We start from the raw sequence: 26,768 nt of genomic DNA, 5'->3' as shown, positions 1-26,768 counted from the left end.
AAGGATTCTGTCTTGTCTACTATGGTGCCAGAAGACTGGCATAAGTCAGAAGTGGTACAAAAATACAAAAAAGTCAGATAAGGGAGATGGGGATGGAGAAAGGGGAGGGGAAGGGAGGGGATGACGGGAGGCATGAGGGAAAAATGGGGGGGGTCAGCAGGGGGAGCCTCGGAATCACCACTCACTCTGACAAGGGTACTGATCGGGAGCTGGAAAGGGACTCCAGCCAGTGGAACCAGGTTCTGTGATGCCGGTCCATCGCATGAATGGCCGAGTGTACTAATTCCTCCAGAATACGCTTTTGTTCCACCCTCAGGACCCACTCTCCCAACGAAGGAGGGGCCGTGTCACCCCAATGCAAAGGAATCAGTGCCTTCACCTCGGTGACCAGGTGACGCACAAAAGAAGTCTTATACCATGAAATCGAAAAAAACAGATCGGCTTGTCTGTGAGGACCCCTACCCGCTTGGAAACTGCTTCAATTAGGGTTTTTGCCCTCTGGCTCAACAGCAAAGTTGAACTTAATGGCCTTGTGTCTTTTTTGAACCTGAATTAAAATTGCCATATTCAGTTATTTAGACAGCTGCCTCATTGTCCTGTTTTTGCAGACAGTGGGGACCATGGGCTTATTGGAGAGATCCTCTGAAGAATGGAGGTCTGTGCTGACCTCATTGCAGGTTTGACTTAGCTTCCTCTCATCTCTAACGTTGGAAGACGGCTATTGGGGGTAAGGAGTCAGGTGACCAGACTGGGTGCCACATGCAGTCACTGTGGTCGCACTTGAGAAAATGGGTTTTGATATTATAGCATGGGTTAGAGTTACCACAGTACGGTGATTAACATTTGTACTCATATTTGTCATAATCCCCATCACCATTCTCCTAAATGAATGTTGTCTTTAATCAAATACTAATTTGGTATGTTTCCCACCCATGTTCTGTTTACACTTTTTTGCACGTATGGTTATTCCTTGGGCAAAGGAGGGGGGGTTGGGGGTCATGACAGTATTACCTATTAACCGATCCTATTTAACAAACACGTATCACCCACTCACAGGGTTTACTCTGGCGTAACAAGTAGCTCTTATCTCAGGGTGATTGTTGAAAACTTGGAGCACGAACATATATAAATGGGCAGCTAAAGACGGCTCAACCCTCAGCGCTGTCCTGGTCCTTGAGAATGAGCACAATGGTATGTATAGCATGAGTATGTGGGGAGTACATATTACCATTAGATTGTAATACAATGCGTATAGCATATAACCTATGCAAATCTTAGAAAACAGTAATTACTTATAATAGTAGTGTCTATGTGCAGGAAATGTAGACAAGCAACATGAAAATGAATGAAACCTATGCAAGCATCTGCCTAAAAAAATCTATATTCCAAATAAGTCTAAATTTTTATGAAGCTGGATATTTATAATATCCACTTGCTAATGTATACCTTTTTTGTTGCTGCCATATAAATAATTGCACTAAGTGCGCAAAGGTATAAATCTCTCTGTAGTACTTGCTACCTGGGACACAAATACGCCTTGAATGAGCGTTTATTCCCTTAGAACAATCTGCCAGCAATGTCTCGAGTCCTGTGCTTGTACCCCGCTCTTACAACTGACTGTGTTTGTCCGCAGATTCTGCTGGTGGCTCTGCTTGGCGTTTTTATAAACCCTCTATGGGCAGATGAGGTAAGAGATCAATGTTCCTTCTACACGGCATTCAGAAAACATACACCTGGCTCTCAGAAGTGTTATATGTGGCTATAATAGGCAGTAAGGTAAAGTACTGTAAAGAACACATTCAGAAGATACACCAAAAGAAGAGCATAAGAATAAGGCATAAAAGTTAACCCAGAGATTTAAAGCATATCGACTCATGACCATTGCTTGCTCCATGAAGTTATAATAGGCATAGTCTACTCTTGTATAAAACACATAGGTTTACCATTAATGGCACTGTTGGCAACCAGATACTTTTGAGAACCTTGGCTATTTAGATATTATATGCTATAGACAGGCCAGAACAAATTCCTTCCATGGCTGCCCTAAGACAGAGGCAGTTAAGTTCTTGTCCAGTAACTTAAGGTGAGTTAATGAAACATATGCTTGTATTTTTTGTATTTATTGTATTTATATTTTGTATGTTCCAGTCGTATCAGTACATCAATCAGGAGGAAAATGGAGAGACCGTATATCACACAGTGAACGTCAATGAGCAAGTCAAGATTGTAGTTTTTAACGTGTATGCCGGACGACAGACATCAAATGCTGTCTTCGACTACAACCAGGTAAGAGGGCATTTAACTCCTTAAACTGTTATGTGAGACTCAATAAAACAGCTAATAATAATTAATTAAATTACATGGAAATTGAGCTTTAACGTGAGAATTCGTCTTTTTATTGGTTTCCCCTTAAAAAGTTCACTTTAATATTCTGTTGATATTTTTTACTGGCTGGCTGAACTTCAGTAATAGTTCCCTACACTTGTGTTTAAATACGTATATATGTATAGAAAAAAAAGGGAGGAGGTGGAAAGTTCCACCAGTCTGATAAGTAAAACACATAGTGATAAAGCATGGCAATGGTTTTTTCGTAAGTAGTGTATAGTTTGTATATATACTGTACATAAAATGACACAATCTTTAGGCTCCTGCCTGTATACAACATCAAAATAAATGGATCCATGAGGATATTTTAAGTACTTGATGTACTAGTTATTGAAACTGTCAATTCTTAGTAATTCAGATTTTGGGAATAATAATTAATCCAGGTTACTGGAAAACTGTTATAACCATTTTAAATCATCATGCGTTCTCCCTAGAATATAATCGCCTACCATATGCCATACAGAGGGATCTGTATACTTGCACACATGGACATTAACAAGTTCCCTCACCTTGGAATCTTTGAGGATTTCATCCACTCTAAAAGGGTAAGGATCGCCTGTCTGCCTTGGGGCACCTTTGAGTTTTTTGTGCCTAGAATAATACAATTCAAAAAAGTAGACTTTTCTCCTTTTATGGGTATTTTAGTAATGCATTGAATGCTTAATCAAGACTTTTTTTCAAAACCCAATCCTTACGCCTAGCCTAGCTAATTGTCTGACCAATATTTATATTGCTGGAGAGAACGAAGATCTTGAAAACATCTACATGATGTAGCTACAAAAATGTTAATTATAAGTCAGAAGTACTTAATTTAGTTTAAAACTTTATATGTGGACACTTATCTTTTTTTCTCTTCTACCTTTTTTCATGAATGATCACAGGAGAAGAAGAAGGAGCTGGCTGAACTCCGCAAACACTATGAGGTTACTGACCAGGTAGTAACTAACCTGGCCCAGTATGGAGGTGCCGTAGAAGGGCTGTGTTGGGGAATCCCCACCTACTGGGCCACGGAATATGCCAGTAAGTTGCCTGAATATACCACTATGCCGTGTGATACATTTCTAAAGCACATTCCATATACTGTATATATATATATATATATATATATATATATATATATACATATCTACATACCTGGGAACTTTCTAAATGAGCTGACTCTTGAAATATTAACCATTTAATAGCCCATCATGAAGTAGTGACCTGCCAAATGTGTTAACCAAATGGCTCTTATACTGGTCCTCATGGAAAATCTTGACTGGTCATTATTTAAAGGTACACTTAATTGCATCACCTGCATTCAAGCAGGGATATCAATCATAGCGTACTGGAAGTAAAAACACCAATTGGGAGTATTATATATGGTCACAGCAGTGTAAAATAGGAAGTGAGCCTGCTCCAGATCCTGAGAATCTTCCCTTTCACTCTGAGACCCCAAGATTGGGACAAAGACCTTGAGACCCAGGGTCAAACGCTAAGCGTTTCCAGTTATGCATGTTGTTTTCTCATATGCCAGAGTTAAAATTTAGATTAACAAAATATGTGTGGCCGATAGGAAATAGAACTTCAAGGTTGCTTATCCGCAGTTACTGTGTACCACATTCTAAAGTAGAACACACACATATATATATACCGTATATAAAAATACTAATGTCTGCTTCCTTACAGGTCCAAGGACAAAAGGCATTGGTGCTAGTGGCTGTGCAGGAATTAAGTTCCTCTTCATACATGTTGGGCTGTGCGGCGGCATTCATCTGTTCTAACCTGGCCTGCGTGTGCAGATATTTTGTTGTTTATATATCCTTACATTGAGCCAATAAACATTATAAAATAAATAAGCTGAAGCTAAACCGACGAACCCATTTCCTTTGCCAACTTGCCATATGTAACACTTATTTTCACCAGACAACTGTCATCATAATATGTTTAAAACACAGATATAACTTGGGCCAGATATATAGCATACTATCCCCATAGCGCAAGTTATCTCGTCCATTGATAAATACTTACAAATCAACTTCTTGGAAGTTCAGGGTCTGCTTTCTAGTCTTGGAATTTAACACCCACTGTCTATATGGCTGAAAATCTTGCTTTACGCAGGTCGATCTGTGTAAATACCATGAGATAAGGATAATATTATTGTTTTCAGAAGCTGAAACAGTTTACATAGTGAAGAACAGCGCTTAATAGCATTAACATTGCATTTCAAACACGTTAGCTTGCTTGCGCCATTACAGAGGGAAAAGCTCCATTAGCAAATCATATAAGAAAAGCACACCCTTACGAAAAAATTACTGCAGTTTTTCTGAAGTAATACTGCAGTTTTACTGCACATTTACTGCAGTTTTACTGCATTTGTACTTCACTGTACTGCAGTTTTACTGCAGTTATTTTTGTACGGAAGTACAAATGCAATAAAGCTGTAGGATATTGAAGCACAACTGTAGGTTTGCAATATAAAAAAAAAAAGTGCGGTAAATGTGCAGTAAAACTGCAGTACAGTGAAGTACAAATACAGTAAAACTGCAGTAAATGTGCAGTAATACTGCAGTAAATGTGCAGTATTGCAGTTTTTTCATGTCCAAAAAACTGCAGTATTACTTCAGAAAAACTGCAGTAATTTTTCGTAAGGGCACATTAGTGAAGAAGGCTATTGTGTTTAATTCAATGGAATGTCTAAACCTCAGTTGGTGTTTACAGAGATGATCAACAATTATTGTTATTAGTAATTATTAAATTATACATACATTTGACACATATCAAATAACTACTCATATATATGCATGCATACTTATGTATGTATAGAGTTAAAAAAGATTAAGAAAAATGAGCCATATTTTTCAATTCAAACAGAAATCTGGCTCACGAAAAGTAGACCAGGTCCTAAGAAAGCCTGAATACAGAAACATATACAGATCAATATATTATACATCAATGTATACCGGTATATATAAGGGAGAACATTAGATCGTAGTAACAAGGCACAGTGCTGAGTGTTGGTTTGAGTCCCATTCATGTTTCATTAGAAAAAAAGAAACATTTTATGCGTCTCGTGACTTCTGAAATGCATGTTTTGTTGCGAGATAATTCCAAGTTCCTCCGACAAGATGAGACTTTATGGCAGGATATGGATTGCATTACTCGGGATCAAAGGCATATTGACCTAACGCTCGGAGATTCTGTCTAGAGCTGAAAGCTTTCATCAGTTAAAAATGTACTGATTCATGTATTTTTCCATTAGAAAACGGTTATTTCAGGGCAATTTTTTGAAGAATTGAGTTAGACTATAGAGTTTTAAAATAACCTTGACGGTAACTACTAACCCGCAGGCACAAAAAAAAAAAAAAGACTTCCATCTATTAAGAAGCATTGCAAGAATCTGGGTCATTGCTGTGCAGCGATGTGTCACATATGGTTTTGGGTAGAAAAAGGAAGTGGACAACCTGCTGGCACTGGCTTCTGTTTTTGTCTTTCCTACAAACACAAGAACATTCCATGATCTTCACACCATAATCATTGAGTAATGTCAACATGTTATGAGCTGAAATGTAACTTAACAAATAAGTCATCACACTACAAATGTGTTATCGAAGGGAGCATATAAGTCTATTTTTGTTTCTAATGGCAATAAAACATATTTTTTTTTCTTGGAGAGTACACTGACAGCAGAAGAGTTTGTATGACAGGGACTTAACATTACATTTTTAGATTTTGCACTAATTATTCCTCTACAATCATTACACGACCATCTAATAGCCTATTTTGATTTTTTTCAGTCTTTTGTTATTAGCTTTATCTTTATTTTATCTAGGATATACAGGTATATGATATTACACAAAAAAATAACACAGAATAGTTATTGGCCTCCATTTTTCATATTTAAGTATGACACTCATAGACATACCTTGGAACACTCCAGGTTTCACCCAAAGACTCTGGGTGAAGCGCAGCTTTTCTGGGTCTCCTGGTCATAAAGGGGAAACTCCGGGTCGGGAGGCAGCGTGCCCCACTCCCCACCCACTTCCCCATTAAAAATAGCGCATGTCCCGGGACTGCCCACTGATGGCGGGACCACCAACTGACGTCAGCAGGACCTCCTACCCGCATACCGCAATGGGGGGCTCTTGTTAGCTGTATCTAGAAAGTTCTAAGGGATGCTCACGCTTGTACAACACAATATTATTTACATAATAGTGTGGTGTAGTCTTACCTAGGCCTATGGAGACAAGTCAAAGGGGAAGATTTCTCTATTGGGCAGTCGGGCTCACCCATATGCTGCTACCCCATGGACTGTATAGGGAGATTAGATTGGAGGTCTGCTCAAAGCCATCATGGTATCATTGCCTGGTGTCATGCATCCTTGAAAGGCTTAAAATCATACCTGGGAACTTCTTGGCTCCGGCTACCCGGAGCCTTCCCTTGCGGGATGTGGCCAGGACTGCACACTGACATATGTGGGCGGTCCCGCAGACATCGGTGGGCGGTCCCGCTGACGCCGGTGGGGTTCCCGCCGATGTCAGTGGGGTTCCCGCTAATGTCGGGGGCGGTCCAGCTGACGGAAGCGGGAAACACCCCCATTTAAATTTAAAAATGGGCGGGGACTGGGGCGTGTCAAGACCCCACGACCCGGAGAACCAGAGGAGCAGCGCTCACCCGACAATCTCCGGGTCAAACCCGGAGAGTTCCCAGGTATGCTTAAAATGTGATGTCATATCTGACTTTGTGACCTATTATACACACTAATGTAATTTAGAAGAACGATAATGTGCTTAATTTGCCTAATTGAATTGATATATATCATTTCCGTTGCTTCTATACACATTATTGTAACTTTTTCAGCTGTAGAATACTGTGACACACTCATTTGGCTCAAATATCTAATAACCTCTGTCAGACTAATATTTTTTTTTTATATATTATGCAATGTTAGTTAGTGTATTTTACTAACAATGGATTTATGCCAGATACAGAGCACACATATTGGATTTTGGCATCAAGTCGTGTAAACTCACTCTCTGATAAATCAGTCCCGCTGTACATAAGTGAGCCCACAAGTATGCTTACAGTCTGGTATTCAAAGAGTTAAGCGAAAATATTTCGATAAACACATTATAGAGTTATCTTGCGCTGTCACGAGGGTACCGCAAAGTACAAACTATTTTTGTTATTTTACGCCTGCATTCTGCTCCTTTATCACAAGATGTCAGGATGTATACGGTTTTTGGTCTATGTGAAATAAATAAATAAAGAAATTATACAGGTTTAGACAAAGCAAGTTTTTTTTCTTTCTTCAGGAAGAACTTTTTTTTTTTTTTTAATCCCAACAGAGAAAAGCAGTGCCTCCTCTAAGCAGCATACAAATGTGATGAAAACGTCTACCAACAACAGAGAGAAGGTCTGCGGGGAAGCAAAACTGCTGCAGGCAGCCTGCGAAAAGGAAGCATAGCCAAAAACTCTGACATTGAGATATTAACAGTGGATTTTGGTGGCTCTCTTAGTGGATTGTGCATTGGCGAGTCTATAAAAAAAAAAGGAAAGTTTTGTTGCCTTCGCACAGCTTGGAATCACTATGGCCGGACCCTGTTTTGGCTTTAAACCTTTGCTTTTTGCCGCATTTATACTCCTCTGTGATGGACAAGGTGGAACTGGAGAACCCAATGGTCATTCGTGCTATGGAGGCTTCGACTTGTACTTTGTCTTGGACAAGTAAGTCTGAATTTAGCATTTTGGCACAACTTACGGTAAAATATCACATCTAACACTTGCATTTCAACCTTTTTTACACTTAGGGGTCAAACTTTAAAAAAAAGTCCAAAAATAGCATGACCTAGTTCTGAATTAAGCATGGATATTATACATATGTGTAATGTATCCACAATCTTACTGTATTAAAGTTAGTTAATCATTTTGCAACTATTTCTGTATTTCGGATTCTTTGTCCTTTTGAATGTTATTGCTTCATTGTTAAGCTATACTTAAACAATGAAGGTTGCCTGACTGTAAGGTAGTTTATTAAGGTGTTTGCACACTTTTATATGGAAAAATTGATTTTTTATTGTTTATATAGCTGATGACATTTGGCCAAAAGGCCAGATATCATGAAAAAATACTCCTTGACGTGAGGCCAGTTAGTGCGGCAGCTAGTGTAGCACCTAAACTACCTATGGTGACACCTAAATGAGGTCATCTAGGCTCAGCCACCATTAAAATAACCAGTATATTAATAAAAGTCGCTGCTTTAGAGTTTTATTTCTTAAATTAAAAAAAAATGTTTGGTGCATCTGTGTTGCAGACCTTTACCTTACCTTTTTTTTATTTTTTAAAAATAAAGTGTTCAAACACTAGTTAAATTACACAATACTGTCTTGAATGTACCCAGTGATGGGTGCCCCCACTCCAACTGTTCCCCTTGGATTCAAAAGAGAGTCCAGATTCATCAGTGGGATTTTTCTATGTCGAGAGCATACTCGGAACAATCATATTAGATTCACTTTTAGTCCAGCTGTGAGACTTTTGTGGTAAGCAACTCCTGGATTCCCATGAGGTACACCACATTGCTGGGGGTGAGACAACATTGACCAAACTTCTAACCATGTCCTTTAATGGCTTCTTGAGATATAAAGCGTATTCTAGGTCATTGCTGACTGGCTGTGCTCTGCATATAGCCCAAGGCATGGAAAGAAATAGCTGAGCCAGCTGTTTTCCTTCTTCAGCTGAGAGTACGTTTGGGATACAGCCACCGAGCACTGCATTGACTTGCCAGATGCGCTCCTGGACAACTTCACAGAAACTTTGTCCTAAAGCAGTTTTAAAGAGGATAAGAAATAACTAGGAAATAACTACATTTTTGGGCAAAGATGCATTTGTTAGTTTGAATGCTGCAGTTAATATCACGCACACTAAAACAGCACGTTTGGATTGTCCTATGCGACCCAACGTTTCTGTTCAATATAAACTTGTAAGACGGAATCCAAACTCTTGGGATCATGGCAACCGGTCAACTCAACTGGGGATCGGGCAAATCATTTTAAAGTTGATGTTTAATGTTTAATACAGGGAGCTGGAGATATCATTAGAAACTCCAGCTTTTCGGCAAGAGAGGCATACGTCTTAGAGGGCGCCAAAGAGCTGGTCTTTAAAGCTATGAAATAAAATTGCAGCACCTCTTCTGCTAATAATCTTGCGGTGTGGGTTTGCAACATTGGAGAGTGTTTGTCTACATGCCATGGGACAGTCGTCACCGTGTCTTGTGACATCACTTGTGGTCCGTCTAAGCCTGTTTCCACCAAAAAGTTAAGACTTTAACTCTATCTGCCAAGCTCTGTTTAATATACAAAATTCGCAATTCACTGCTGAAACATTCAGTTTAGAACTTGTTATACCTGGGGTGCCTTGGAGTAAGAATATTATTAAGGTGGAGGTCAGAATGTTAATAAAAAAGCTTTTTAATTATGTTATTTTTTTTTATTAAATGCATACTTTTAAAACCATTTTACTATAAGGGAATGGAATGTATGGTAGACATGTTTTTAAATACTGAAGGTCCTAATTAAGTTCAAAAAGTAAGATCACTAATAAACAAAGCATACTATATATAGTGATATAGTTGGAATATTCTTGCAACAGACATGGTAGTCAGTCAACATAGGTGAGATGTTAAAATAATTCTTAGAACTTGCATGAGCTTATCATGAACACAAATAAATGTATGCTTTTAGATTGACTGGAGAATTGTGATACTTTTTTAAGACAACCTACCGGTTGAGACAATTATTTTTTGAGACAATCTAATGTTATAATTGATGTTTGTACTACTGCGTACCAAAGTAAACAGGCTAAGATAAGCAGATCCACAATATAAACGCAGCTTTGCAAAATCTGAAGATTAGATTTTCCATGGAGTCGGCCAGTAAATCTATTGTTGACTGTACGAGTAATTTGACAACCCCAACGTTCCAATCACTTTCCAGAGCTTTGTTTCCAGATCTTCACTCTTGATTGCCAATGTCACAGATGGACGAGATCTAGGGTTATCGCAAGATTACATGTTCCTTTTAAATGTTACGAGGATGCAGATGTTAGCAAACAAGCATTGCTTACGTGTGATTCAGGGAATGAAGACAACGTTCTTCACTCTACGAACCTCCTTTAATTGCGCATGTGCTAATCACAAGAATTAGAGTATTATGAAAAAAAACCACACAAGATCAGTCCAATTATAATAACACTCCCCTGGAAGAGTAAGAATGTACCGTATTTTAATATCAACGGGCGCAACAGGCCCACTTTTCGTAAGTGACACTATATCCCAACGATAATTACTTTCATCTTCCCCTTCACTATGGGAATAAAGAGCCTCCCGTCATTGGATAGCTGCCTTCCTGAGCATTATATGTTCTCACTTTTTCGCTGATCAATACTGCCAGAATACAGAATGGATGCATAATACAACATTCCTTTGGACTCAATTGCAAAGCTCTTGACTCTGAAATCAGTTGCAGAACAGAAAAGACAGAATGGGTCCAAGATGTGAAATCTAATCTTTACCCAAATCTCTCCTTACGTAATCATATTGTGTTAATTTACTGAGCTGTAGCTCATTTAAATTGTATTGTGTTTTAATAGCAGGAAACAAAAAAAACTTGATTTGGCTATGAGTTTTAGGTTGCGAGCAGAGTTGCTTTCACCAAAGTTGTTGAAAGGTGGAGGTGAAGGATAGCTAAGCTTGGTTGAAATGGGTTAGTGAAGAAGTTAGTGCTGGAAACTTGGTGAATTAAAGCCTCAATTCTTCCCAAAATTGCTGTCTTTGTGAATTAACCCCAAAGACCCAAAGCACTGACATGCAGTTTCAAGCTAAATGAACACTAGAGTCCATACCACAACCCGAAAATAAACTGTTACCAAGAACCAGTGTGGTTTTTAAAGGATTCACTTATTTACCACCATAAAACGCTTTTGTGTTCATTCATCAGAATAACACAGGTGGCATATAAATTGGTCTACAGTCTATACATTTTCTTAACATATTTTTGGAACTTTCAATTAATCCAATAACATGCAACATATCAGTCTACAAGGTATATGAAAGCTCAAGCAGGCTCAAACATGAGGAGAGGAATTCATCATGTTTCAGAGCTAAAGCTCTACAGCTGTGAGGTCATTTTTTGAGAGGACGCCAAGTTAAATATATAATTATGCCCAAGCTAATCACTGACATAAACCATTCGGTCCGCTCTCCTTCCCAGTGACGTTCTGCACATATCATCTGCTCACCGCTGGGGTTTACAGTTTTAAGTGCGGCCAGCATTGGGAAAGTTAACCCCTGCTCTGCTTGTCACGTCAAAATGAAATGATGCAGTGGGTCCAAAGGCACAGAGCAGCGTTCACGTGTCAGTCTTTGTCAGTGTTCTGTTGTGTTATGAGCTTGGACTTGAAATGCAATTTTAAGATATTGTCACGGGAAGTAGAAGTAGGTGGTGTTATATATATAGATGTCATGTAGAGAATGAGTAAGAGCTAAACAGAACAGAGTGTGATAAAATAGAGATTGAATGAAGCAATATGATGCTACTGGGCACTAAAATAATAACGACCAGAGGTCCTAAGGATAATTAACCATTATTCCATAATTATTAGTAATACAACGTGTTGGAAGGAATGGTTATATGAAACAATAGGAAGTGTAATGGAGGGGGTTCTGAGAAGCTGTTGGAGAGCGGGCAGTGCCATGACACAAGCCAAGCCAGGGACAAGCCAGAAACCTGAGCTCAGCTTACTCGGCTGCCCATGAGCCAGCTTGGACTTGCCCACCAAATACAAAGAGTCCTCATGCGCACAAGTGAGGACCCGAAGAGAGAAAGGGGAGAGGTATTTTAACCAGTTCTTGCAGCAACCTTCCTGATGATTTGTCCAAGTAAGGCATTGGGCTTGAGACCACACAGAGTCACCCAACTCTAATATACAGTCAATATAAGGTGTTATAAAGAGAGGTTAGACATTTCTAAAACTTGTCTTTAAGGCGGCCTATGCTCTAAACCACTGAGACAGAATAATAACTACTTTTGTACATTCCCCCGGTATAAATCAATTAAGTAAATGATTGTCTTCTGTTCCACCTGGAGTTAAAATTCTACCCACATACAGTAGGCGTACAGCATGTGCAACTATCCCTTTAAAGCCCTATGAATATTGATTACCAAATGTTGGAGTTTTGTGATATAAGAAGGAATGGGAAGGATTGGCAGTCTGGTATATGTATATATATATATATATATATATATATCACTGTGCTGGATACAGATTAATCAAGCAGCAAAAGCCTTACTCTGCAATCTAAGCTTAACTGCTGAGCATGTGTGACTGATGGATACCTCCCAACTTCTACTTCCGAGCTTGGGAGGTAGAGCGTCACTCAAACTGCGCACACAATTCTGCGAATGGATTCTCCAGTGTCTGAAATTGGGACCGCAGGATTGATGACTGGCTGAGCTGTACCTCTGTCTTGCAAAGCGAGACAGAGGTAGAGCTCGGCAGGACAGTGGGATCTAGTGGCAAAACCGGCACTGTTAGACAGTTGGGATGCATGCTGATGAATGATGGGAGTGGGACCAAAATCCTTCTCTGGTTAAAAAGTCCCACGTACCTACTTGCATAGAACCTTACTTGAGATCTTCGTATGAGCTTTAGAAGGAACATCTACTTTGATTGAAAGTTCAAAGCTATAAATAATGACTCACGGCATCATAACATAAACCCGGCATCTTCTCGGTGATCCAATGTTCACTTAACAAGCCTCTTTTCTTAGAAACACAGAACTGTAGCATTTGACAGTTTTGCCTATAGGATCCATTCGGTCTATCAATTTTTTTCTAATGTAAATACTTGCTCCATCATTGCCAGTGCGCAGAAGTGACAGGTGAAACCACCAGAAGGCTGGGGCCCTCAGAAGAATGGGGCCCTAGAGCAATTGCTTCGTGTGCTCCGCCATTAATCTGTTCCTGCCCATAGAACTCTTTTTTGGGGGGGAGTGAGTATAGCAAGCATGAACTTTAGAGGGCATGAGATGTGGTCAGCATAGTTATTATGCTAACTTTGCGACCTTTTTCACTTAGCTCAGCTTTTAAGGGGGTAAAATAGTCTAAATCAGCTGAAAACCAACCAAAAAAATGTAAAGGCAGTTTTAATAGATGAATGCCAAAAAGCTGCGAAGACTTCATGAAAACAGGGAGGGAGAATAGTTTTAAGTTTTATGTGTCAGTAAATAATGGCTATTAGTCCAACAAAGACGTTTTCCAAAACAATTAATTTTCTTAATGGCCACCCATGTATTCCGCACTGAAAGGTGGAGGTTGTTTTCTGATATGGACAAGTGCTTTCAACATACACACGGCCCCATATGGAACAAGCTAAAAACATCTGGCCTGTTACTCTCTAAAGAAAACATTTCCAGAAAACCACTGAACAAAAAAACAAGTTGTTGCGTCACCTTATTTTTGTTTTAATTAGGACATCGTACCGCTTGGTGCCCCAGATTTGGAGACAATCAGGATATTAAAGCGGGGTTTCAGGTTTTCCTTTGGCAATGCAGTGGTTAATGCTTGTTAACGTAGTCTCTGCTGGAACACTATTCTATGTATGATACAATAAAGCCATAGACCTCTTGATCATGCTACCCTCCAACTTCAAAGCACGACCTCTTACTAAAGCTCCTTTGGGATCCCACCCTGACCCGGGTTAAAGAATTTTCTTCATATGTATGTTAAGCGCATCCATGTGTGGTGGCTATTTTACAGGTTTTTCATGAAATATGGCATCTCTATGTGTTATGAGAACATTACTTTGACACAAAGCAGTCTTTATGAATAAGGTAAGGTAAGTAGTACCACTAAACAAAGCCAGCATTGTGATCTTCTTATGGACTGCCATCAAGCTATATTCAATAAACTCTGATAAGCTGTATCACGCTAGGACTGAGCATGTTTCCAAGGGTTTCCAAGAGTTCTCTTAAGGTGAATCTTCACCAGGTTTTAAATTAGTTTACTTGGGCGGCCACTTTTTGAACTTCAGTCAACGCCCAAATCCATATCAATCTGATTTTCATTCCATAATCATATTTTTGTGCTGATCTCAGCAGAACTTATATATTAGCAAATCAAAATGAAATGTTTTTCACTGCCTGCTGGGCTTTTCAGAAAACAAGGTGTATATTCTGATCTGCAGCTTCTTAACTGATGATGCCATCTGTGACGGAAAGTGGTGTGAGCTACCTCCGCTATCTTACTTCCCTACTCCTGCATCAAGACATTCTTGCGCTCTCTCTCCATATCAATAGATGGGATATCGTTAAAACCCTCTTTATTGATCCGGGATCATTTAATTTATCTGTAGGAGTAGTTTACTGGTTGTACTTCTTCAAAGGTTACAAAAGCAAATTAACAAATGAACAAACATGGATTCACTTAGGAATAGCACCGATGAATTTTCTAGGTGGCTGCCTTTCTGCCACTACAATTGAGCCTTCATGGTGGCTGAAAGGCACTGGAAGTATTCAATGATTTCTCACCAGACAGTGAAGTTTGGACCAAATGGCATCCTAATGTGCTCTTTACACCATGCTAAGTAACAACCTAGTTTGCAGGATCTGGGAAACAGGGGGGCTTTTGTTTACATTTCCAAACAGGGAGTGAAACAAATAAACAACTAAACTAGAATACAACACATCTTTCTGTTCTTCTTTTCTCTCCCAAAGTTCCTTTGGAAATTTTTGGTGGGTATAAGTACATCACAGTGTTCTGCAGCCCTAGACCTCACAGTAACGTGTATGTCAACAACAGAAAGTGTGTTGATATGTTAACTTGCGTTAACATTACTCTGTTTAGAAGCCCATTATAAACAATCATTAATACATCACTGGTACACAGTACATTAAAAAAGTTGTGAAAAAGTCTTGTCCCCTAGCCATGCCTCTATTCACACTCCTTCAAACAAACATGTTCTTCTTGGGCAATTGGAAATGTTGGGTGGTATGGAACAAAGGATTCCCTCAGCTAACACCCAAGAAACACTGCACAGGGCCCAGAGCCGCCTGGGGTGCCTGGACCATGGATGAGCCAACACTCACCCCATTGTATAGAAGGCAGTCTGGTACCAGAATTGGCATAAAAAGTATAAAAATAGACATGGAGTATACTATTTGGGGGGACAAAGGGCTTCTTGCCTGTGGTGCTCTTGTGCTATGGCCGGTCCTGATACCCCCCCCACCCCCCGGAGGCTGTGGTCTCATTTTGACATACGGTGATATAAATGTTTCTCCAAGGAACTTCAGCAGGGTAATTTCTCTTACCTTTACTGCTATTATTAGCTGTTTATTTACACCGGGCTTTAAAGGGGAATTAAGAGGCTACTGCAATCTCACCCTGACAGGCAAATACATTAGGAAGAGAGGGCCACGCTTAGTGTTTACAAAGCATTAAGAAATCTGTCACAAAGTTTATACTTTGCGTATCTTAGGATCGGTGACTCATGCATTCTATGGAGATCACTTGATAAATAGACCCTTAAGGATAGATTATCACAAGAAAACAAAACTGGGGTACTGAGCAATATTTTATCTAAAATGATGGTGTTTGACACAGTCCAAGATTTTCCTCTGAGTATAATATTACGTACAATGCTGTGCTATGCTTTTTCCTGATTTACGACCATAAAATGTACTAGATTTACTCGCTCTAGAACAATATTTGCAATGGATATTTCTTAGAGCTATAAAGAGTCATTGAGGTTGAAACTTAATACATAGTCATACACAGTACCTATTATTCATATAACTGTCTCAAAAGGGGTTGTTTAAATCGTTTAAAACATAAGTGCAGTGAATAACTTTGTCATAATCTAATGACCCATTACATTAGATTACTTTACACCTATTTAATAGCGCCAGCTGATTCCATAGCGCTTTACAATCAGAGTCGGCAGGATAAAAACTTAAAAATCACAAACAATAACAAGCGGGCACAAAAGTAGAAGAGGGCTGTGCTCTTGAGAGCTTACAATCTAGACAATGAACCAGCCATGGAGAGGAACAAGTCAGGCTGCAACGAAATCGGACCCGAAACATTTTGCCAGTCTGGTTGAGCGAATCTGCGCGTGATCTGAGACACAGATCCTCGGAGGGATGCAAGGTACCGATGGTGAAAGAGGAGGAATCACTTCCTTCATTTGTGCCGGCTGACTTGTGTCCCTCTTTCTTGATACGCTGGGCTGAACCAAGCATTTCTGTAGAGTCTAGATCAAAGACATAAGGGTTCCCATAGCATTAGTCGTGATTGAACCAGGTAAACTTTTAAGCTTCCCCCCACTTTACCTCAGCAATCTTATCAATGAATACAAAGGCCACAATAGTAGAATTGTAAAGTACAAAAGCTGCACATATAATAAATCTATCGTTTTATTACAATCTGCACTTCCAAAAACTTATTCCGAATCAAAGTTCTAAATGTAATTTTACTACCATGGCAACACATGAAATGTTCCTACTGATTAGACCATTACATTGTCTGGTAGTATTAAAGTGTTATACCAGAATAACTTTAGTGTAGTTTCTACTAGTGTAAATGTTACAGAAAGAAAAAGAAAGAAGGACTTCTTGTATTTCTTTCCATTGATTATCTCCATAACACAAAATGTGGTCAACTTATACATAACAATATGTTAGTAGAATTGTTAAATCAATTTATTGATATATATAACGCCATCAATGTCCTCCTTTTCTTTCTCTGGCTAACAGGGTACAACTCTTTATCTTCTAGATTGTGAGATCATTTGAGCAAGAGCCCTCCTCCCTTTTTGTTCCTGTAAGTCCAAATTGTTATATGATGCATTGCTCGTTATGTCCTGTTTACCAGTTGCACAGTGCTGTGGAATATGATGGCGCTGAAAAAATAATTATAAAATTGAACAAATGACCTGGTTGTGCGCCTTGAGAAAGACAGATATTGGAAAAAATGACGACTGCAAGGATTATTAAAATAATTTAAGTGTAAATCGATATACGCTAAGTTGAAGTTATAACGTCTACTGTGGAGCAAAATAAATTGTAATAATGATGTAATGTTCACTTACATCACAGAGACATTCCATACCCAATCACTATGCATGTAGTTCTAATTTAATATTATAATGTAATAATTGGCAATGTCTCTAATCACTTTCATCTGATTGTTATCCAAAAGAGACATCATTATTATACCATACTATATGCTTGTTATATCCCAAACAGCATTTGAATAATTAACTTACAAACTGCAACACCAGGGACCCCATGGACCGTTAGGGCAGGGGCAATATGATTGCTGGCCTAGGTCGGAGCTAAGGTCTTCCAAGCAGTCTTGTAATACCCAGGGTTTTTAAAGTGGGTGAAGGGAGGGATCTACTCCGTCTCCGCCTGGTTCCTTCAGGACAGGAATTGTTCTTGTCTACCCACCGCTTTTTTCTTGGACATCGGTGCTTTGTAATGAACCTGTGTTGTTTGCTTTTTTCTTTCTATAATCTTATTCGTTTTGTAGTCTCAGCGGTAGAGGAGTTCTACTGGAGGCTGTGGAAAACCAGTTCCAGCAGGTGGCTTATAGCCCCCTCTGGACTGGGACCCTTGGTTTACAGAGATGAGAAGCAACTGTTGGGCTCAAGGCAGCTGGCGGGTTGTTTATGGTTAAAGTTGTATGTTAACTCTGGCGTGGGAATATAGTGAAGCTGCAGTCATTACCCTTACCCACATCAATGACTCATGACTTCATTTCAGGGTGAGTGGGTTTAGGGGTTGTGGGATTTAAAGGCATTAGGCCTAAGTGGTATACATATATAATTATACATGTTCATGATCTTTTACCTTTCTGTTATGTGGCCTAATACTAATACAGTACCACCCTTATTGACAATTTTATGAAACGTAAAAACAGCAACATTTTTCACTTGGTGACGACCAATGCATAGATTCATGTATTCAAGTTCTCCTAAAGGTAGGAAATGCTGACACTCAATCCAGAACTGTGAAGACATCCATGGACATAGAGTATAAATATAAAAGTATTTATTGATTAGTGGTGTTGACACAAAACACCATGGGGACAAGGAAGACCTAATGCGTACCTAATGCATTTTGCTCCTAGCAGTGCCTACTCATAGACCATAAAAGCGAGCGCTAGACACTGTTGTATTCCTTCACCCTAGGGCGGTCTGTATCCTGACTGTTTATGAGTTAATACAGACTATTTATATTGGGACCTTTGGTGCATAGATGACTTCACTGTTCTGTACTCATTGCCGTCAGTATTCTCCACCTTCAGGAAGACTTGCACTGAGGACTTATGGTATGCACCTACAGATAAGGTAAAGCATTATTAAAATTAGCTTTATTAATGAACTAAAAGCCTTTCTGTCTTATGATATCATACATATTTCAGTCTGTTGGCATTTTTAGGGTGTATTAACTTCCCCTTAAAACACAAACAAGCATTCTTAAAAGAAAACTTATAAAAGCTGTATTTCCATAGGACATTACTTTGGCCACAAAGTTGGAAATAGTCTTAGGAAACTATAGCCCATAACATCTTTCCACTTTTCACACCACGCTGAAATCATTAAACCACCATGGTAACCAGCCACAGATTCATCTAAATCTCAGAATTATTATTTTATTTTTACATCCATCTTGCAAAATTTTGTAAATGCCTCCGGGAAACTAAACAGCTAAAACTATGTAGGTGTGTTTAGAATTATCCAAGTGTCCAAAACAGCTGCTTGGGCAGGGGGCCAAAAACATTACAGGAGATTGGTCCTTAAGGCCTTAAAAGAACCAGACAAATATATGCTATAAAACAGATGCTGAGTGCTATTTCATACGGGATACATGGCTATTGGGTTTCCTGCTCTACAAGTTTCAGCAGAACCTTAAGAAAAGGAGCAGAGAAGGTACCATAGAACACTGTACCCATATAAAACTACAAAACTTAAAGTGCATCTGTCATCCAAAAAAATTACAGATGACAGGCTCCATTGCAAGTAACCATGATATATTAACTATACATTGTGCGTATACATATATATATATATATATATATATATATATATATATATATATGCCACCCAGCACCATGTATCCTTAAAAAGCAGAGTGCTAGGATATCACAAGAAGTAAGATGGCCATGTAGAGGGGGCAGCAGGTGGCACTGCCCTGGAGTAGGTCTAGCGCAGCACTAAACGTAAATAAATCATTGTATCTGGTAATTCTTCCTACATAAAGAAAGTGTAATGTTTGAGATATAATCCTCCGCATGCATTCTGATTAAGCAGTGCAAGATATGATTACTTATCCAGTGTATGATGTCATTGTAACTGGATCGCCAAACTATTAAGGTAAATGAGCAACAGATGAGTTCCTTGAAATCGAGGAACTTACATATTGAATTAGGGATGGATTTGCTACAGATGAGGTATCAACCCCTTAGTTCCCAGATAGATGTTCAAGTCGGTGCAATGGAAACACTGTGTTAAGCATATGGTGGTGCACACTCTGGTTTAGTATCCATTTCTTTCCTTAGTTACACCTAAATTGTTTGATTTTGTCATGGAAAATATAATTTGATGTTCATTAACTACCAAAATTCCATAGCAACTCTGGGAGCTCAGCCTTTAGAAAGTATATTACACTTCCACCCATACAAACCCCTACAGAGAACAGGAGGATTCATTGTATACCCAACCAAACTGTCATGCATAAAATATAATGGGATAATCCTACAGCACGTTATTGTACGTTGTTTAAAATATAGTTTTCAGAATTCAAAAAGTTATTCATCTAGAATTAATTAATTAGGAAATAAATGTTATTTATATAATAATGTTTGCAAATAAGTAGGTGAAATTATACTGTGTCAATATACAGATATGCTATAAGACAAATGTAGCTATCATGGCATTTAGGTTATTTAATTATTTTATGTATTTGTAGTCCCACACGGTGTTAATTCCCACACACACACTCCAAAATCTTGTGGGAAGACTTTTGGGAAAGTTTTCCACAAGATTTTTGAGAGTTTCTGTGGGATCTTTTGCCTATTCATCCAGTAGAGCGTTTGTGAGGTCAGACACTTATGTTGGATGAGAAAGCCTGGCTCGCAATCTCTGTTCCAGTTCATCCCAAAGATGTTCAATGGAGTTGGGGTCAGGGCTTTGTGCGGCCAGTCAAGTTCTTCCACACCAAACTCATCCAACCATGTCTTTATGGACCTTGCTTTGTGCAGCACTATATGGAAAAAAGTATTGGGACATACCTCTAATTAGTGAAGTCAGGTTTTGAGCTAGGGCCATTACTTCTAGTGAAGGAAAATCTTAATGCTTCAACATACCAAGACATGTCGATATGCTTTCAACTTTGTGGGAACAGTTTTGCTGGGAAGATTTGTTGTATAATAGATATATATATATACATTTTTTTACATATATATTGCTGCAAAGGGGGGGGGGCAACTACATATTAATGCCTATGTGTTTAGAATGTGATGTCATAAAAATCCCTGTAGGTGTAATTTCCAACACAATATTTAGATTTATGATGCAGATTAAAAAGACTACAGTAGCAAATCAGCCTCATGCCCACCTGTGTTGGATTTTGTGCCTTTGATTTTAATCGAGCACATCAGTCTCTTTTATATTATTATTGAAACTTGATTGAAAATCTATATGTGAAAGAAAAACTAGGAAAGTGTTCCTTAACAGTGACTATTATTTAATGTTCTACACAGAAGCTAATGCATGTAACATCTCAAACCACTTAGTCTTCTTCTTACTAGCAGTATATATTATAAATGGTTTTCTCCCCAGTCTTGGTTTTCTTGGTCTCATAGAATAAAGTGATTTGATAAGTATGAGATATTGTATATTTGGCTTTGGATAGTTAAATCTCAGCAGAGATTACCTTCCCCTGTGACTATGCTTGACCATTCACAATGCTGCTCCCCTAGAAGAGGAAGAGCTCCATGTAGCCAACCCTGGGAAGTTCTCAGTAATGGTCACACATCCACTTGATTATGGAACTCGATCATAAATGGTTGAGTAGAATTGCAGAAGAAAGAAAGTGGGTTAGGCGATTGTGGATTAAACATTCCAGTAGTTTAGAGGTCAAAGAAGAAAGAAAGGACTGACAAGAGAAGCAGGCATTTTGTAGCAATTCTACACCAGAATGCCAAATTAAGAAGTACTTAGGTGGCTTTTTTTCTGATGACTGGATCCTTTTTCTGCACCTTTTCTGGGTCTTATTTATATTATCTCTGTAAATGTTTTTGGACAGGACTAGGTAGTGCACGTTATACATAAGCTCTGCCACTTGGCTGTACTTGCCCTCTGGTCTGAATGTTGTCAGCCCTTCTCTGGATAGGACAGTAGTTAGAGGATGTTTCTTTCAAAATGTAAGAGATAACAGCATGTTTAAAGAGGGGTGAGAACATGCCACTGGAAAGAGAGAGGTTTAATAGATGAGTTAGAGTAGTAGAGCGTAGTAAAGAGTAGGAGATGAGAGGGAATGGTAAGGTAGGAGGACAATAGGACATCCAAAAGTCCATCAGGGGTGACAGGACTAAGAACACGCCAGAGCTCTGAAAACACTCAGATATGTCCAGATATGTTTCATCAGGTGGATCTGTATGAGAACAGGGTTTAAAATCACAGCATGGCCAAGCCTTGTTTAAATGGTCTATGTGTTAAGTAGTTTGGCTGAAGATGTTCCCAGGCCATATTTGTTTAGCTAATGTGGGATATTTAATTTATTTTACTGGGAAAAAAAGTGAAATAACTTATGTTTAAGGAAAATCTCAGAGTTTTGGGAAACATGAGACGTGTTAAACGTCTCACCCACACACAGGGAAGACCAATGCAGCATATACAGCCGCAATGCCACAAGCCAAGGTCATGGGCTAAGTGAAAAATGTTAGAAGAAGTTTTGATGGTTTTAAGCCATGCAAAGCAGGAGAAGAGCAATTGAGACATTTTCTATGCCACTCATTTCATATACAGTATTCTAAAGCAACATATAGATAGTTCAACAAGTATAACTATGTAATAATAGTTTGCTCATACAACCCGAATTGTATGTTATGTGTGGCAATAATACCTTCTTTCAGGATAAGTTTTCAGGAGGCACAGATATTCTTAATTGTCATCTGCATTCAAGCACGGATTTCAAATGTTAAATGCCAACTGATGACTGCGGGGGCCAGCATGGCCAGAGTGGGCCCTGACTGGGCTCCCGAGTAAGGCCAGGCTTTTTGGTGCCAGTTTTGTTGGGTTAGGGATGAGGTTTTATGGAAAAGTTACTTAAGGGGTTGTGACATGTGGTTTAGGGACATTTTGTGGTCACCTTACCTTGTGTTGTTTGTCCCGCCCTCCCTCCTTGTTTATTGGGGTATGTTGGGGTATTTGTATTATGTTGGGGTACGTATGCTGTCACAGCCGGATGGGTAGCTTACCAGGCATCTATGGGGTGTGAATGCTCTGGGGGAGAGCATTTGATGGGAGGTTCCTGGCAGGTGGTGCTGGGAGTCTCAGGTTTGGGCAACTTGGTATGTCTGTCCCTGTGTGGTGGTTCCTAATTTGCCTGGTAGGCTTTATGGTCTTTGTTAATTATTTATGTTTATGGATGTTATTTATTATATTTATGTGTTCATTTGGTAGTCTTTGCCCTGTTAACGCAACAAGGTGTTGGGCCTAAGGTTGCGTGGCATTGACTTGGTTAACAAATAAAATTGGCTGTGGTCTTTTCAACCCAAGTTTTATGTGTCTGTCGTTATTGGGCACTTGAGTCATGGGATTATCATCAAATCAAATGAGTATAATGTAATTGACTATCATTGAATATAAAGGCATCATCTCCAGACTGTGTGGAGCTAGGGACATTATTGTGTTTTTTTACATAACTGAAGTCTTAATGAAGTCCCCTGTCTGCTCTTTGATATTTGGAGAGCTGTTAGAATCTTGGGGGCTCCTAAGCATAGCAGTGACAAATTAGAAGATGGGAACCCTTTGGCAGCTTCGTAAAAAAGCAAATTTTTATTTATAACATTTATAATGAATGCTGATGGTGGAAATTGAATGTCAAACAAAGATTTGCCTTTCATGTTGGTCACTCAAGACTTGACCTTCTTGACAATGGGCCATCTTGAAATAAAGGGCTAAATAATAAGCCTTATTGTCTGAACTGCACAACATCAGCAAAGTTATTAACAAAAAATATTTATTTTACAAGTGTTATGGTTAAGCTCAAGATGTCTATTTCTTCTCTGTCTTTGTGACTTTGGTTCAGAAAGCTCACTTATAAAAGTAGCTTGGAGCCCCTAGGAGGAACACGTTGCATCTTATTGTACAGGATTAGCCTGGCTGCTCTTATTTCCTTGGTTAAACAGATTGCTTGAAGGAATTCACTGTCTCCTACTCTGTCTCTGTCCTTGGCAGGAGAGAATGACTGATCTGCTCACTCAGCAGCTTTCACTTCATAATATTTATGGGAACTCATTAAATCCACATGATAAATTTCAGCTGTATACTTGGCCAACATGACTGCAATAAACAGCGAGTGTAGCGGATATAGAGAGGTCTGGGATTCATTGTCATACTGATGGCTCTGTGGCCTGAAAAGTTTTTAAACTCTGAGGTCAGGAGGTAATTCTTTAAGTGAGTAAAAAAATACAGAAGTATTTATCATTCAAGGTAGAGAAGTTTCTTCGTGTAACCTAAAGTTGAATGCTTCCGATCGTATGAGAGAAGTAAAGTATATGTTTCTATAGGCATGCACAAACAGACGTCACACAAAACTCCCCACCAACAAAATAATATAGATTTGTATAACAGTAATACCCAAAATAATCTATATTGGGGTTATAATGGGACAAAAGGCCAAGAAATTTCAAGCATGCTGTCTATAACTTAACAATAGATCCAGGACCAACAGCCCACGCTGCCCACCAGCATACCTGAGAACTTTCGACATGAGCTCACCCTGAGAATCCTTAAACATTACCCCTTTAATAGACAATCATGAAGATTCTAGTGACTCACCAAATGTGTTGCCCAAATGGCTCTAATACAGGTCCTCGTGGAAACTTTGACTTGTCATTATTTATAGTATGACCATATCACACCATTATATCACACCATTGATCAAAATCTCCCTTGTTGCCCTCTAGATCTGGAAGTGTTCTACACCACTGGAATGAAATCTATTACTTTGTTGAACATCTGGCCCAGAGATTTATCAGGTGAGTTTTCTTCTCAGCCCCGACTGCAATTAAGAGGGCTTTAGTAGTAAGAGAAATTCGTGGTAGCCTGATGAACCATCACTACGGCTTTCTATTTGTCTGCTCTATCATTTCAGCCCACAACTTAGGATGTCTTTCATCGTCTTCTCAACGAGAGGATCCACCTTAATGAGGCTGACCGATGACAGGTAAGAGCCAGATTTGTATAAAAGCCATGAGTGGCATATATTCATATAGATAAACATTAAATGGCACAAAAAGTTATGGTAAAGATTTGTTCAGCCATTGGTAAACATATCCAAGAAATTAAAAAAAGGTTGGGAATGTGAATTTTGTATCAGGTATCATTTGTGCGACATCAGTAAGTCTACCTGGCAAACCCTACTTCACAAATTACTCAGAGATGTATACAATAAACCGAATGTATAGAAGAGGCGGACATTTAATTTCCCTGATATCATTATGTACTGTATGTTAGCATCTCCTGCTATAGGCCTGCGCTGGTTCGGTATAACGCATAGTTAATGTCACCTCCCCCAATTGTGTTGTGTAGGTACAGCGCAGCCCTATGGCAGGAGTGGTTCTCCAGCAAACTCCTGAGTTTAATAAATACTCATGAATATGAAGGGGGCATGCCAAGGGAAGGGTATGAAGATGATGGAGAAATAATTTTGGGTGGTTATGGTGATGATGTTTTGTTAGGGGGTCGATGGAGGGGGGTGATTGTGGTTCAATATGGGGTGATAATGGTAGGGGATGGACATGATGGTGGAGATGAATATGGTGATGATGGTGGGGGTATAAAAATAATTGTTTGGAATAATGATTGGCTGGGGATTGGAATGAATTAGGATATGGTTGGGTATGATGATGGTCAGGAAAGGCTCTGCACTTACACATACATCCGTACATACACAGGTACACACTCTTAACACCTTACATGTACATCCATGCACACAGCCACTCTAACACCATACACTTACACATACACATGCACACATACATACACAGCCAGTCTAACACCTTACTATAGCGATCAATATATTTGGTATTATTTTATTACATACATTATGTATGTGGCGTTATCAGACGCAGGTTGAGCCATTCCATAAAGTTCCAAGGTATGCTTATAAGCTTTGCACGAGTGATCACTGAATGTACCTTGTGCTTTTTGCATTTCTGGGCAGGACTTGCATTCAGCAAAATGTATCTCCTGCTAGGCATTTAGCTGGGGGGGGTAAATGCCGAATGTGTAGAGAGTCTAAGGAATCCCTCTAGGCATTTGTATCCCAGGGGAAAATGGAAATGCTTAAACAGCATAGGTAATGTATAGGTAATGTATAGCTGCTACATTAAACGACGCCAATTTACAATGTAATAATAAAAATAATAAATGTGCTCACAGAGAGCAGATCAGACTTGGCTTGGAGGAGCTGCGTAAAGTTCTCCCAGGAGGCGACACATACATGCATGAAGGTATTGAGAGGGTACGTAATATGACATTTATATTCATTACAGACTGAATGCTGAAGTGCACAGTTCTTTTAAATGTGATCTCATCCTATACTGTACATACCTGAAGCAGGTCACGTACCTTTTTATAAAACTGCTTATATATATTTCAGACTCAGGCCAATCACACTTTACATTTGCTGGTCCTGGTAATGTAAGTGTGTTCGAAAAAGTGCTGTTGGCAAATAGTTGATAAATGATCTGCTTAAGAATTTAAAATATACCTTACCCTTTTTGCATTCTTCTGCAAGTATCGGAAAACAATTTAAATTTTAAATGCAAATAAATTTTAAAAAAAAGATTCATTCTTGCATAATGATTTTAGGATTTAAGTGTAAATCTGGCGACACAACTGGAAGTCTGTAATAATAATCATCGTAATAATAACAGCTTTTCACTCTCCTTTTAGGCTAGTGAGCAAATCTATCATGAAAGCAATGAAGGTAAGAAAAAATAAGCTTTTATTTTTAAACATACGTGCAGAATTAGGTTTTGGGGCAACCCTCTTCTCCCCCTATGCTTAAACGGTATATAAGATCTCTCTTGAACATAAAGATATTGGGCGGTAGA

At 39.0% G+C, this 26,768-nt stretch overlaps 2 protein-coding genes across 2 annotated transcripts in view; both read left to right on the top strand.

The window, feature by feature from the left end:
* The first annotated feature begins 1,148 nt into the window (after window positions 1-1,148).
* On the top strand, window positions 1,149-4,235 carry LOC128491707 (gastrokine-2-like). Its single transcript, XM_053464018.1, has 6 exons — window positions 1,149-1,191; window positions 1,634-1,687; window positions 2,149-2,286; window positions 2,820-2,930; window positions 3,267-3,405; window positions 4,054-4,235. The coding sequence occupies exons 1-6, from the start codon at window positions 1,180-1,182 to the stop codon at window positions 4,146-4,148; spliced, it is 549 nt and encodes a 182-aa protein (XP_053319993.1). The 5' UTR covers window positions 1,149-1,179; the 3' UTR covers window positions 4,149-4,235.
* A 3,484-nt stretch (window positions 4,236-7,719) lies between these two features.
* Window positions 7,720-26,768, top strand: part of ANTXR1 (ANTXR cell adhesion molecule 1) — a 58,554-nt gene continuing 39,505 nt past the window's right edge. Inside the window, exons 1-5 of the mRNA XM_053464457.1 lie at window positions 7,720-8,091; window positions 24,615-24,686; window positions 24,803-24,874; window positions 26,092-26,173; window positions 26,608-26,641. Coding sequence (XP_053320432.1) covers window positions 7,955-8,091; window positions 24,615-24,686; window positions 24,803-24,874; window positions 26,092-26,173; window positions 26,608-26,641 — 397 coding nt within the window. The 5' untranslated portion in view covers window positions 7,720-7,954. The remainder of the gene's footprint in view (window positions 8,092-24,614; window positions 24,687-24,802; window positions 24,875-26,091; window positions 26,174-26,607; window positions 26,642-26,768) is intronic.

Source organism: Spea bombifrons, chromosome 4 (assembly GCF_027358695.1).
Source record: "Spea bombifrons isolate aSpeBom1 chromosome 4, aSpeBom1.2.pri, whole genome shotgun sequence".
Taxonomy (NCBI): domain Eukaryota; kingdom Metazoa; phylum Chordata; class Amphibia; order Anura; family Pelobatidae; genus Spea; species Spea bombifrons.
The sequence above is the reverse complement of the archived record's forward strand: the minus strand, read 5'-3'. Positions and strand labels throughout refer to the sequence as shown.